The sequence below is a fragment of the Prosopis cineraria genome, unplaced genomic scaffold, assembly GCF_029017545.1.
Source record: "Prosopis cineraria cultivar Desert tree isolate PC_DT_omini unplaced genomic scaffold, ASM2901754v1 PC9, whole genome shotgun sequence".
Classification (NCBI taxonomy): Eukaryota; Viridiplantae; Streptophyta; class Magnoliopsida; order Fabales; family Fabaceae; genus Prosopis; species Prosopis cineraria.
This window is the reverse complement of record NW_026555340.1, coordinates 23652728-23666897: the sequence shown is the minus strand read 5'-3', so window position 1 is coordinate 23666897 and position 14170 is coordinate 23652728. Positions and strand designations below refer to the sequence as shown.

The window sequence follows — 14170 nt, the reverse complement described above, 5'->3', positions numbered from 1 at the left end:
CAGAATCAGGTCGATGTTGAATCAAAAAGGCTAGAGGTTTACGGTTTACATGGTTCAATCAAGTTAGACGAATGGTCGAACTTGTGATTTAATGATTAAATAAAAAAAATTATATATATGATAATATTTAAATATGAGAAATAAATACAAAATTGTTATTTAATTTAAAAATAAAATTAAATATTTTAAATTTCTCATGGCTTAGCCAGCTATATGATACAAATAACGTCAAATTATTAAAAAATAGGTCATTTAAAAAAAAACTGATCAAAGACAATAAAAAAGGTATTTTTTTAGCCGTCTAGTTTTTAAGGATTAGATCTTTCTGGCTTAATTTAGGTCTCAGTCTAAAAGATGGCCTAATTTGGCCTAACTTTTCAAATAGTTTTTTTAGGTTGACCAAGTTGTTAACTTGACTAATTGGTGGTCTGACCAGTTTGATTTTTCAATCGTCAATCTCAATCAATTGTAGCGGTTGCCTATAAATTTTGATTATTGTTTCCAGGGAGCATACCTTTTGAGAAGTGAACTCGTGCGAATTGGTTAGCTAAGCATGCTTATCATGTGGGATGAGGACGCTGGAACATTTGAAATATTACTCTTTTAGGGTGCAGTAACCTTTTAGAAGCTGAAATGTCTAAGGTGCATAATGCTCTTAAATCTATAGTTTTTCTTTTTTTAAAAAAAACATATTTACAAATTTTTACAGTTTTACTTAATTTTAAATTAAGTTCTTACAATTATTTTGTTTTATTTGAGTCCTTATAGTTTAACCAATTAAATTTTTTAATCCATGAAAGTTAAAATTCTTACATTTTTTCTTCAAATAAATAAAAGTAAGAACTTTTACATTTTTATTAAATGATTATATGACTTTAGAATTAATTACATAATTTTTATAATTCAATTTATATAATTAGATTGTCTTCTAAATATTTTTTATACATGTAGAATTTTTATAAAAAATATATAATAAAAATATAAATAATGGATTAAATCAAATTTTCTCTTCGATTTTGGTTAAAAGTATTAAATTAAATTTTCTACAACACAATAAATAAATGATTATTAGTATAATTTAAAAGCATCATCAATACGGCCAGACTTAAAAGCAAATGAGATGAATAGATTTAATTTACAATCAAATGGTTATTAGTTTGGTACATTTTGAAAACGCGTCATTCAAATAACAATGTATCGGCTGTGAGTTACATTGAGTTTGTGAGATATTATTTGTTTGTCACTAGGGATGAAACTTGGAGCTTTTTCACCTGCATGAGTTTCAGAATAGGATTGCATTGTTTCTTCCATACGCATTATCATCTTTGATAATTTTTCCTTCCTAGGTTTGGTACTACATAAACGGTTGTTTTTAATTTGGTTTATGTACAGATACTTGACAAACACACACACTTGGCCAAATTATTTAATATTTGTTATATAGTTATAATCTGTGTAAGAAAATAGGAAATTCAATTATACTTTCAAATTTTCAACAGAAAAGTGTAATTATAATTTACTCTTTTTTTTTCACAGTAAGCATTGATAAAAAGAATGCACGATTATATTTAAAGACTCGTTCATGTGATTTGGACATTATTGAGAGAAAAACAATAATTTGTTAGCGAAATACCAATATTTTATTTTTGTAAACTAAAATAGAGAAAATACCAGCACTTTAAGCCATTTAGACTCTCAAAAGATAAATTACAATTTAAGGCCTGATTGGAGCAATGAACTTTGAAACTGGCTATATTTTGAAAATAATAATCAAGAGGTATAAATAATATGAGTCGAATTTAATGAAAGGGTCTACTCTTTTACAACATCAAAAACTAAAGTTCAAATTCATATTAAAAAATATACTCATATTTAATGTCCAACCATACTTGAACATGATTATCTCTAATAAAAGAATCCTTGTGAGTAATTAAAAAAAATAATCAAGAAGCATAAGATCCTAAATGACTTACTCTCTACTTATGATGGAAAGATCAATCATTTCTCATTTACTTTTGTTGTGGGCTTCAAGATTTTTTCTTTTGTTTTCTAATTTTTATTCAAATCAATATGTCTTCAATCTTCATATCATCATTTGTTCATTGCAGAAGAAATAATTCTACCTAACGACTTGTTAGTTTAATGTCATTTCACTAATATTCTGCTTATTTAATTTGGAGAAGTGGGGCCGACAATTTTAAACAAATATGATTTTTCTTACATAAGCTTTTAGAGAGCGACAAACTCTCCACAATGTATGTAGTTGACTAGCTATGTTCATGGTTCAGTGAAGAGCATTTTATAAAACCAATCATATTATAACTTAGTTGATATGGGTTTCTATTAACTTAACTAGTACTTTCACATTCAAGATTTGGACATGTAGTTATCTTATGTATGAAGACTTGTTATTCGCCATTTGTAAGTATATTTAGGATTGCGGATTTCAATAGCTTGCAGGAGAAACAATTTATCTACTCTTTTCTTTCTCTATTATAAGACTTCTTTAAATATTCCACTAGAACTTAAGAGAGATGATTAAATCATTAATGTTATTAAAAACAGAACAAACTTTTAATTTTATACCGATTTAAATGATTTTTTTTCAAATTTGCATTATATTCTTCATCATAGTTAATGGGTTTGAATAAGGATAATATTAAAAAAATATAATTAATATCCCATCTAAAACTGATAATTCAAGTGAGCCTGATTGTATAAAAAAGTTCAAATAATCAAGCCCGACTCTGACCTTTTCGAGTTGGCTCGAATACCTGAATTATTAGTGGAATAAAAATTGAATTTTTTCACTTTAAAATAAATTTTTTATCAAAAAAATAAAATATACTTTTTATGATACATAAAAATTAGGAGGCTCCAAATTTTTTTGGGTTTTGAAGTTCAAAAATCAAAGTTAAAATAACTTTTAAATAATATTTTTATAGATTAAAAAATATTAAAAATTTAATGATGTGAACATTTTTAATTTTTTAAGAGACTATTAATAACAATGTAGGCAAATATATTTTATACCCTTTTTAAAAATTAATTTTTTCCTTGAGTATTTGAGCGAATATTGAACTCGATTGAGTTTGGCTCAAATTTTTTTGACCTATTAAAAAAATAATTTGCTAAGCTTGGCCTTGAATTTTTTTAAGGTTTATTCAGGATTATTCGAATTATTAGCTCTAACTCTATCAAATGTCTTATATCAATGACTAAAAAATTCTTGTAAAAAGCACCCTGTAATATGGATAGGAAGAAATATTCTATATATTAATAATATTGGTATGAAATCAAGTCGGTGAAAAATATTTAATTACTCAATCATATACTCTACTTATTTTTATGTATAAGATAAAAAAAATTACATTGCACAGTTTAAAAAAGTTAGGTAAATATAATAATTATATCTAAAAATAAAAAAATAAATTAAATTATCCTGTGTTAATCAACATAAATATATATTAATTATTTCTCATAAGTATAAATTATGAGGGTGACTTAGAAAACGTACAATAAATATTTATTGAAATGAGTTATTTTACTTATAAAAAAATATAAGTAAAAAATGATAGTTTCTCTAATAATAAAAATTGGAGGGAGTGTATTGTAATCTACTCTCTCCATCTCAAACTATAAAACACATTTAAGAGAAAATTTAGCATCCTAAAATGTAAAATACTTTAAGAAAACTAAAATTTCATTAAATATATTTATTCCAATATTATCCTTTATTTTTCTATTTAATTTTTGTCACTCTCTATTTTCAATATATTCAGTGAAGGTATTTTTTGAAAGTTTATATTTTTATTTTAAAAAAATAAAGTTGTTAAGTATATTTAATGAGATTTATTAATGTGTATTCCTTCTAAATCACGATATAAAATATATTGTAAAAGCTTTATTTAGTCCAAAATATAAGGCATTGGATAAATTTTATATTTATTTTTCAAATATATTCTTATTTTATTTATTACTCTTTTTGAAAAAATCAAGCACTTGAATTTTAATTACTATTCTCAAAACTTTTATGTAGGATATTTAATAGGAGTATAAATGAAAAGATATAGACATTTTTAAAAATTTAAGGTTTCAACTAACATTATTTATAAATTATGAATTAGTTGATTATAACTTATATTTTGATCTAGAGAAAATAAAAGTTTATATAAAAATATCTTATAATTTAAAATAGACGGGGTAATTATTAAAGTTACATCTAGTTTCACATTGGAAACTATAAAATCACTGCTTTAATCCAAAAATGGTTTTGGAGGTTTTCTCTGTGGAATTAAACATACACTTAATTAATTAATAGTATTTATTTTTTCAAATTGCATTTTTTATATTTGAAACATTTTTACTAATTTTTATTCAAATTTCAAAGTAATCTTTTGCATTGCTACAATTTGAAGTTGCAGAGATATGCCATTCATGACCAATATTCAAATTCATCCACCCTCTCTCCCCTGAAGCTCAATAATTCAAACTCTTTAGCAAGCCGAGTAATATGCCCCGTGGATCTTCCCACCAAGGAGCAAAGAACCAAATTCCCAAGTCCTTGGAAGTGACACTGAGCGATCAGTGTTATTGTGATTTTAATATTTACTTCGAAGTTTGTGTTCTTCTGTTTTTAAGTTTGTGTTCTTCTGTTTTTAAGTCTCTCTCTCTCTCTCTTTTTTTTTTTCATACAGTGCATTTATTAAGTTTTCGTGTTCTTTTAAATTGCCTGACTATCTCTATTTATTACGTTCACAACAACAATGTTAATTCTTTATTTTTTTTAAAAATCAATCATCTAGTTGATATAATTTGAATACGATTAAAACTCAAATCTTAAACTTTGATTAAATGCCAGTTTAATCTCATAACTTTTTATTTGATTAGCACTCTTTTCTCTTAAACTTTAACTTAATACAATTTTATTTCTATATTTTTAATCATTTAAAATATTAGTTCTTCCATTTCAAAGGATAAAATTATATTCTCTACTTTAAAAAATATAAGATATTTTTAATTGAATATTATCCCCTAATAAAGTAGTTATCTACTTTCAAACTAACTTTATCTTTTCGTATTTTCCCATATTAAACACCATATAATAAATATAAAGTCACTATTAATAGAGGTACTTTTGGAAAAAAAAGTAATGATTATATCTCGGAACACAATGCCTTATATTTTTTAACATTTAACTTCTTAAAAAATATCTTACATTTTTGGACAGAGGGAGTAAGACGTAAACTTATTATATATTATATATTAAATACAATCTCCATGTATTAGAAGAATTTTTAGATTTTATTTATAAATTTTAAATGATGACATTTTTTATCCGCTTTATGTTTTACATTATTATATATTGGAAAATAATTATGTTTTTTATAGTATATATAAAAGAAACTATTTCTTATTGTTTTGTTTTTCTTTATACACAAAATTATGTATCTCAATAAGTATTTATTATAAATTTTTAAAGGGAGAATTACACTCAGGTTTCACAAAAAAAAAATTAATGATTATAAAATTCATTGACAATTGAACTAAACTGTATTGATAACTGGTTGTGTTATTAATGTGATTTGATTCAGTTATCAATGAACCTTACAGTAATTAATTTCCTTATGTAAAATTTCAATGTAATTCTCTTTGTTTTTAAATTGTCTCTTATAAATTCATAATTTTCATCTATAAGTAATGCAGCTTTATTTCTATTAAATACAAGAATATTTTACTTCAATTTTTTTATTTTTTAATATAATTATTATTGTTAACTGATTTACTTAAATTGTATGATATAATTATTGTTTTATATATATATATATATATATATATAGAAACGGATAGAATATGTGAAGATGATATATTAAAAAATTCACATTCATATTAATTAAAAATTAAAAAAAATGTAGAATTGAAGGTTCAAAATCAATTTATCATTTTGATTTGATTTTACCTATAAGAGCACAATATGCTTTGGTTGATGGTAAAGCTGCAATTACGGTTAGTATTGGGAATGGACAAAGGTGAAACAATCAAACAATACATTGCCTTGTGATTCTGTCAGAGAAAGAAAGGCCAAAACCAAAATCAAATTCATGAATGAATAAAGGAGAGAGAGAGACTCACAACCAGACCGTTGCCTGTGCTTCGGGAAGAGGCTGACCGTCGCCGGCGACTGCCTGCCTCAGCACCAACATTGGAGTTCTCAACCCTAATTTTCAGATTCGAATACATCACTCAACCAATCATACTTCGCATATTGAATCAATCCCCCCAACTTTTTCTAACTAGTCTCACAGTTTCTTCCTCTTCCCTTTTCATAATACATTATGTGAAGTAGCTTCAGAGCTGTTCAAACTTCAGATCCTCCGCAATAATCCTCTTCTATTACCGGTTAGTTCCCCCTGCTTGACTTTGTACTATGTCGGCTTCTTCTTTTTGCTTCAACTTAGTACTTTTTTTTTTTTTATGCGGGTTTTGCTTGTTGATATCAAAGTATTAGCCTGGCTCCCTACTGTAATTTGGGGGGAAATAGTTTCAAATCACTAGTGCTTGTAAGTTGTCACTCGTATTGATGAAAGTGATGATTTCTCATTTGATGGTTTTCTTGGTTTTTATAGTGATCAAGGTCTTAAACAACATATCTCGAGTTTTCTTCTTCACTGAATTATTAAAGATTCATTGCTCGTCTTGGTCTCACTCCGAACAATGACCATGCAATGCTTTACTTATTGCGAATGCTTGACTGCAGCTACCTTGCAATGAACCAAATTTGCTTGATATAACATGCTTCGATCTCAATTTTTGTATAATTTTTCCGTTTATTCTTTTTCAAGATTTACTGGGGCTTCATGGATCACCAATGTTCCGGAGTCAATTTACCTCCCGTTCCCATATCCAGTTTTCCTGCAACCTAAAGCCATTCTCATCTCTGTAAATAATCTAAATTGGTTCTCTAATGATCATTATATCTAAGTCATTTCCAGAGTAAATTTTTCGTTTCCTTCATATTTTTACTTTTTGGTGGATTTGCATTGATGAATTAAACATAGGTTGAAGAAGAAGAAGAAGAAAGACTGTTGTTTCAGGTACCAGTTCTTTCCGAGTGTCATTGTAAAAATGAAGTAATATGACAATGCTATCAGCGCCAGCTGAAAATTCCTGATCTTGGTTGTACGAGAGATTACTAAATTCTGAAGAACACGTTTGATTTTTGATGAGACAGAAATGTTATATCTTTTGATAGTTTTTTTATGGTAAGAAAAAGAGATGTAGTTTACTCAAATGCTCACCCACAAAAATTAACCAGATACTGCAAATTCCAATTTAATTTCCTGTCCTGGACTTGCACTTGCTTTAGCCCCACAAAAAAATGCAGTAAACTGCCAACCCTTTAAATTGCAACCAAAGAGATGTTTAGGTTAGGACTTGCTCGTTGATGCTTCACTACATATTTAGGGAGTTCTTCAGTCTTCTAAACAAGCATTTTTGCTTGAACTAGCCGTACATATGATTTTTTTTGGCTTTTATGTTTGTGTTAATTACAGCATTTATGGTCGGTGTAGAATTCCATTGATCATTTATAATCAAATATACCTTTTTCTCTAAGATTTGTTTGAACCCATGTTTCAAATTTATCTTGATAATTAGTTAATATTTATTTTCTTTTAGGCCTTACTTTTCAGTGCTGGTGCATCATAAATTAATATGCGGCATAGTGAGAAGAATGTAAATCTCAGAGGATCTGGAAAATACAAACATTCAAATGCACAATCTGAGTTGAAGCCATGCTCATCATTGAGATTCAAAACCTGCAGCCCAAAATCCCAAGTGAAGAAGCATAAATTAAAACCAAAATCTCATTCACATAGAGTTGGCGCAAATACATCAAGGAAGGCAGTCACTGACTCTTCTAAGGAGGACCCAAGCAAGGAATTTTCAAGTAAAAACTTGATCATTAGAAAAGGTCTACATAAAACCGATGGAAATCCATCACAGAAGCCCGGCTCATCAAAGCCTCAAAGTGAAAAAGCTTCTCTTGGCTCTAAGAAAGAGGGTAAAGATGTTGATGGGGAGGTAAATATTCAGAAGCTTAAAAGGAGAAGGAGAAAAAAGAAAAGTCAAAGAAACAGTGTGGATCCTGATGATGCTTCACGCCTGCAGAGGAGACTAAGGTATCTTCTAATTAAAATAAAGCGGGAGCAGAACCTTATTGATGCTTATTCTGGAGAAGGTTGGAAAGGTCAGAGGTACGGGAAATTTTCCTTTAGTAATTTCTTTCGAATGTGTCCTGTACCTTTTTTATTGTTAAATTAAAGATCCTTCTGTGCTTCAAAACCAGAAAAATCTTATCATGATGACAATGATGACATAATTGGAGTCACATATGAGTAAAAAAGTATATTCTTCACATGACATCAAGATATTGTTGAAATTTTTCTCATGGATGAATTGAGACTTGAGAGCATTAAATCCTAATAAAAATGATATACTTAACTTGCCGGTGCTTGAAATGCATCATTACATTTTGTTTGAATATGGCAATTGCTGGGGTTTTTATGCCCCTGATTTACATGCTAAATAAAATGTAAATACTACATTGCATCTTTCTGATCAATAAAGTTGATAACTTGTGTTTGGTTCTCGTCTATTATCATATATTTTCTTTGTTGATTCAAAGAAAAATGATAATAAGCAACTTGTGAAAAGATCAAACATTTCTATTTGTCGATGAAAAATCATATGAATTGTCTAGCATTCTAGTGGACTATATAAATTCTTCTAGTAAAATTGTAAAATAGCTGTTTTTTCAACATGAAATTTCCCATGATAAATGTCTCTATGGCTGATATTTTCTTTTTATGAAATTGACTATCTCCTTATAGTGACTATTGTCACTGATATTTTCTTATCACGGAATTGATTATAACAGTCAAGAGAAGATCAAGCCAGAAAAGGAGTTGCTAAGAGCTCGGAAGCAGATTTTACACTGTAAGCTTAGTATTCGGGATGCCATTCACCAGTTGGATACTCTTAGTTCGGTGGGTAGCATTGAGGGCTCTGTCATTGCTCCAGATGGATCTGTTTACCATGAACATGTGAGCATGTATCAATGCTTCGATTACTTAAAAATATTATGCTGTTAAAGCTTTCTACATTGTCTGGCTCACAATTTGTCACTATTGCTTTCCACCTATTACTAAAATTATTTTAGTCATTGTTATTACTACTACTTTGTAGTATGCCAGTTGTATGGATAAAGGTAGGTTCAATTTAAAAACCTGTACATTCATTTTTTTTTTAAATAAATCCAGATATTCTGTGCAAAGTGCAAATTGCGTGAAGCTTTCCCTGATAATGATATTATACTTTGTGATGGCACCTGTAACCGTGCTTTTCACCAAAAATGTCTTGATCCTCCGTTGGACACTGAAAACAGTGAGTTCCTTTCCAAGCTTCTTGACTTTTTTAAGAACCTAAATTGTACTGACTTAATTAAGGGATCAACTTGTTTGATTATACTTTGTAGTTCCTCCTGGAGATCAGGGCTGGTTTTGCGAGTTTTGTGAATGTAAGATGGAAATATTGGAGGCAATAAATGCACATCTTGGGACACATTTCTCCCTAGACAGCACTTGGCAGGTTAGTCACCTTGACCTCCTTTATTATTGGGTTTTTTTCTTCCCTTATAAAATGTGTGTGTGTGTTCCTAATAGTAACTTGGAATCTTTTCTCTTGTAAATTAAGGATGTATTCAAGGAAGAAGCTTCCACACCTGATGGTGATACTAGTTTACTGAATCCAGAAGAAGAATGGCCATCAGATGATTCTGATGATGATGATTATAATCCTGAAAGGAGAGAGGATAGTCACAATTTCAGTGCAGAGGATATTGATGGTGATGCGCCTGATGATTCAGGCAGTTCTACCAGTCTATGGAATTCAGACGATGGATGTTCTCCTGGAACAGGAAAGGAAAGCATTGACCATGAATTTTTCTGTGTAAATAGTTGCATGGATTCTGATGAATCTGGAGAGATAGCATGTGGCCGGAGGCAGCGAAAAGCAGTTGACTACAAGAAACTATATGATGTGAGTATATTAAATTATCACTAGAGTGTCTCATAGTTATCAATGGTTGAAGTTGATAGGTTTAGTTGTCGGTGATATGGAAGTTACAAGTTAATGACATATTCATGGTTTATGGCTCAAATTTAAGGCCATCATTTTGCCAGTCACTTTTCAGGGATAAAATGGTTCTCTTTCTTGCCAAAAGAATTATCCTGATCTTACATAAATGAGGTTGAAAAGGATTTGTTTACTTGTCAATTTTACCATCCTTCACAGGACTTTTTAACAATATTTGTACTCAGATGTCACTTTTTTGAAGTTATGATACTGGTTTAGTAAAGAAATATCTTAGCATCATGGAAAAATCTTGAATAAATCTCATTTTAGGAAATGTTTGGGAAGGATGCTCCCGCACTTGAACAAGTTAGTGAAGATGAAGACTGGGGTCCAGGCAGAAGAAAGCGAAGAGAAAAAGAATCTGATGTTGCGAATACTCTGATGACTCTCCATGAAAGTGACAACAGATGTTCCAATAACGTGCAGAATGTGATGAAGGAATTTTCTTCAGACATGCAGTGTAAAAGGCCTTGTTTCAGGCTTCCACGCCATGCAGTTGAGGTGCTATTAATTGCACTTGTTGAAATGTTTTCTTTGTTCTCACAAATTGGAGTTCCAGCTGAGAACAATTGCTATCGGTAATGAGTGTTGTATACCCTAATTTGTGTTCTTTCACTTTCTTATGGAATGTGCCAGAAGCTTCGCCAGGCTTTTTCAGAGAATGAACTTCCTCCAAGATCCGTGAAGGAGGGTCTTTCAAAAGAGTTGGGACTAGATGCTGATAAGGTTCTGACGTTCAATCTCCAATCAATTTTGTATCTATCTTCACGGGACTTTAAAGTGGCTTTTGCTTTGCGTACACATTATGTATATTTCACTGAAGTCAACTTCATAACATCCATCTCCCTACTGTTATTTGTACTGTTTTCGGTCCTTTCTTATTATGTCTAGCCGCTTTATATCTCTTCAAACCTTTGGTTGCTGACATTAGTTAGAAAATTCAGGTTAGCAAATGGTTCAAAAATGCACGTTACTTAGCACTTAAAGCCAGAAAGGTAAGCTTCATTGCTATATTTTTATCCGTCATTTTCTTGTACAAATAAATAGTTTCATGTCTTCCCTTTCCTTTCTCAAGGTGATTCTTTTTGTTTCAGAAATTCTGGTGTGTTTAGCTCTTAATAATAATCATTTCTGTATGTCATTCTGACAGAAACAGGAGTATTGTGTCCAAATTTGGTCTTCTGTCTTTGTATAAACGGTATTAAACAAATTCTCAGCAGTTGGAAAAAATTCAAATTTGTTTCGATGCAAGGTCATTAGGTGACGCTGGTCTAATATTAAGTAGGTTAGTCTATATGCAGGTTGGGATAATGTGGAAAAATTCCTTGGTCATTATACGGTAAAGGCAAATGAGTAGTATGCTGAGTAGAACATATCTACCTTTGTAACCTTGAATAGGGAACACCATTTTTTCGAAGATCTAACGATTTAACATTTAATGACATTAGTCATTACTCATAGTTTGTGAATGGTAGAAAAGTGGCCCAAAAAAACAAAAATAGTAGAAAATTACTGGAGCCTAGAACTCTTGATGGAATTGTCTCGTAGTCATTGAAGAAGGCGCTTGACAATTTCTGTGGGGTTGCGTTCTATTGCTTTGCATGCATTGTTTCAAGAAATTTAGGCTTTGGTGGCACCAATTTTATCAGACGTCTTGTTATGAGAAGTTCAGGTGTTATTTTGCGATAAACTCTGATAAAAGTTTATTATGTTTTTACAGCAAGCAGAAGGAGTAGAACAACCTCAAAGCACTGCTTCTAGAAACCCAAAAGATTCTAGTTTGCAACATCTGGAGATAGAGAATTTGACATCAAAAGAAACCTCAAAAGTAACTGTGACTGACACCCAGATGAATGTCGCGAATGACAGCCACAAAAGGCACTTAAAGTCGTCCCGCGGTAATCCTCTGAAGAAAAGGAAGCAAGTGATATCTCCACTTCAACCAAAACAAAATGGCAACAAGGTACCTTTCTATAATATGTCATCTTCTCTGTGCACTTGACACTAATTCTCAAGCAGAACAAACATAATGAACCAAGCCAATTATGGGAGAAAGTGTGCAAACATGTCTTAGGCGGTTCCAGTTGAGAAGTGTGTCTAACGTGCTTGCATCACATCTAGCAGTTCACTTTTACCAATTCTGGCAATTAAAAAACAGAAAGAAAGGAAAAGAAAAACACCCGAATTTACTTGATTGTGATTCATGGGTTTTTTAATTGAAGTATCCAATAGGGTTTATAGTTACAAGTCCAGTTGTCGGAGGCCACTGGGCTTTGCACCAAATATCGGATTATGATTCATGGCTTTTTCTTCTATATTGTTTTTTTTGCTTGTCTTGAATAAGAAATCGACATCTCAACAATAGCAACATCTTTTGTCATTAGAATCAGGTAGTTTGCATTTGAATTAAATTATATCAGATTTGACCTAGCTAGCATTGAGTGTGGCCATCATTATAAATAGTTCTACCCAAGTCCTTGAGAAAAATAACGCAATATTTTTCTTTTGTTCTTCAGGACTTGGTGGAGTTCAGTGACGATGTTAGCTTGAAGAAACTTTTGGAAGCAAAAAAGAGGAAAGTAACTTATAATTTTGAAGGAGACTCTGAAGCAGCAGAGTTAGAATTTGGAAGACTTAGCAAACTGAAGAATAGAGTAGAGAATATGAAGCAAAAAATTATTAAAATCAGAAGTCACACAAAACAACCCCAATCCAAAGAACCCTCGGTTATATATGTACCCGTAGCTGAGTTAAAAGAAAAAAGTTGAGCTGTAAATTATTCTTACTATTTTTACAGGCAGGTAGGTCCTTCATTTTATTTTTATTTTTTTCCTGCCTCACCTTTTGTATGCTGACATTCTATCTGGATATGGTTCTACTTGATGAAAGGAATAGCATACAAAATAGGGACACTTTTTTCTTAAAATGACAAATTTTGATGTTAATGGTATATATATTTCTTTATTTGGAAGTATCGTTCTTGAATAGGGATCATGCTAATGTTCTCTTTATTGTGTTAATTTTATGAAGAGATTTACTGGTGTGTTTGTTTCAGGCCAGTGTTTACTGAATTTAGCAATAAGGTGGGACCTTGTGGATCTCATGTAGGTCCAACCTCTTCTTTTTTTGCCACAAAAGAGGATAAAAATATCTTATCAGTTATTTTTGTCTTGTTTGGTAGTATGCTAATGGAAAAGAAAATCTTCTAGTTTTTGAATATCCACAATATTCTTGTCATTAATATTTAATATGATCTATATTTAAAGTAAATATATGAAAATTATCTTTTATTTATAAATTTATTACCTTTTCTCCTGAATTGTCCTACCTTAGTGGGATAAAATTTGTTGTTGTTGTTTCTTATTAATGAAGCTTCGAAGTTACTAAATACTAGAATAAAAAAAATCAAATTGGATGGCAAATTTAAAACTTGCTGATGTTAGATGACAAGTCTTGATTTTATTAATTATTAATTAAGTCAACTCATAATGATGAAACACTTCTTTTCTAGCAATTTCACTAGTGATGAAAATTATCTTTTATTTATAAATTTTTTATTCCCTTCATTAAAAAATATAAAGTATTTTTAATTGAATTTCACCTCTAATAAAATAATTATTTATTTTTAAATTAACCCTATCTTTTCATATTTATCTTTACTTAATAAGGTGTTTCATCTTAAAATAAATGTAAAATGATTTATTTAATAAGGTATTTTTGGAGAAAAAAAAGATAATGATTACATCTTAAAAGATTAAAAATATTTTATATTTTTTTTATTATTTAATCCTTAAAAAATATTTTATATTTTATATTTTTTAAATGAGAGCTTGCCTTTTCTTATGATGATTCCACCTAATAGAATAAAATTTATTATTATTGTTGTGGTTATTTTTCATGGTGGCTTTGAAACTACTAACCACTAGAATATAAAATATCAAATTGGCGGGCAGATTCAAAACTTGCTGATGTTAGA

At 29.9% G+C, this 14170-nt stretch overlaps 1 protein-coding gene across 3 annotated transcripts; it reads left to right on the top strand.

Moving 5' to 3' along the window:
* Positions 1-6069: 6069 nt before the first annotated feature.
* Positions 6070-13165, top strand: LOC129320966 (pathogenesis-related homeodomain protein). Of its 3 annotated transcripts, XM_054966672.1 has the most exons (13): positions 6070-6399; positions 6843-6939; positions 7059-7094; positions 7678-8255; positions 8939-9104; positions 9321-9444; positions 9536-9648; positions 9754-10098; positions 10465-10695; positions 10831-10920; positions 11139-11189; positions 11915-12157; positions 12711-13165. In XM_054966672.1, the coding sequence occupies exons 4-13, from the start codon at positions 7714-7716 to the stop codon at positions 12960-12962; spliced, it is 2157 nt and encodes a 718-aa protein (XP_054822647.1). In that variant the 5' UTR covers positions 6070-6399; positions 6843-6939; positions 7059-7094; positions 7678-7713; the 3' UTR covers positions 12963-13165. The 3 variants fall into 3 exon arrangements, with proteins under 3 accessions (XP_054822647.1, XP_054822648.1, XP_054822649.1); XM_054966673.1 differs by lacking the exon at positions 6843-6939; XM_054966674.1 differs by lacking the exons at positions 6843-6939; positions 7059-7094.
* The last annotated feature ends 1005 nt before the right edge of the window (positions 13166-14170 follow it).

Coding starts and splice junctions, on each gene's coding strand:
- LOC129320966 (XM_054966674.1), top strand. CDS start 7,714: ATGCGGCATAGTGAGAAGAATGTAAATCTCAGAGGATCTGGAAAATAC. Junction 10,696..10,830: donor TTCCACGCCATGCAGTTGAG/GTGCTATTAATT, acceptor GGAATGTGCCAG/AAGCTTCGCCAGGCTTTTTC. Junction 11,190..11,914: donor TAGCACTTAAAGCCAGAAAG/GTAAGCTTCATT, acceptor ATGTTTTTACAG/CAAGCAGAAGGAGTAGAACA.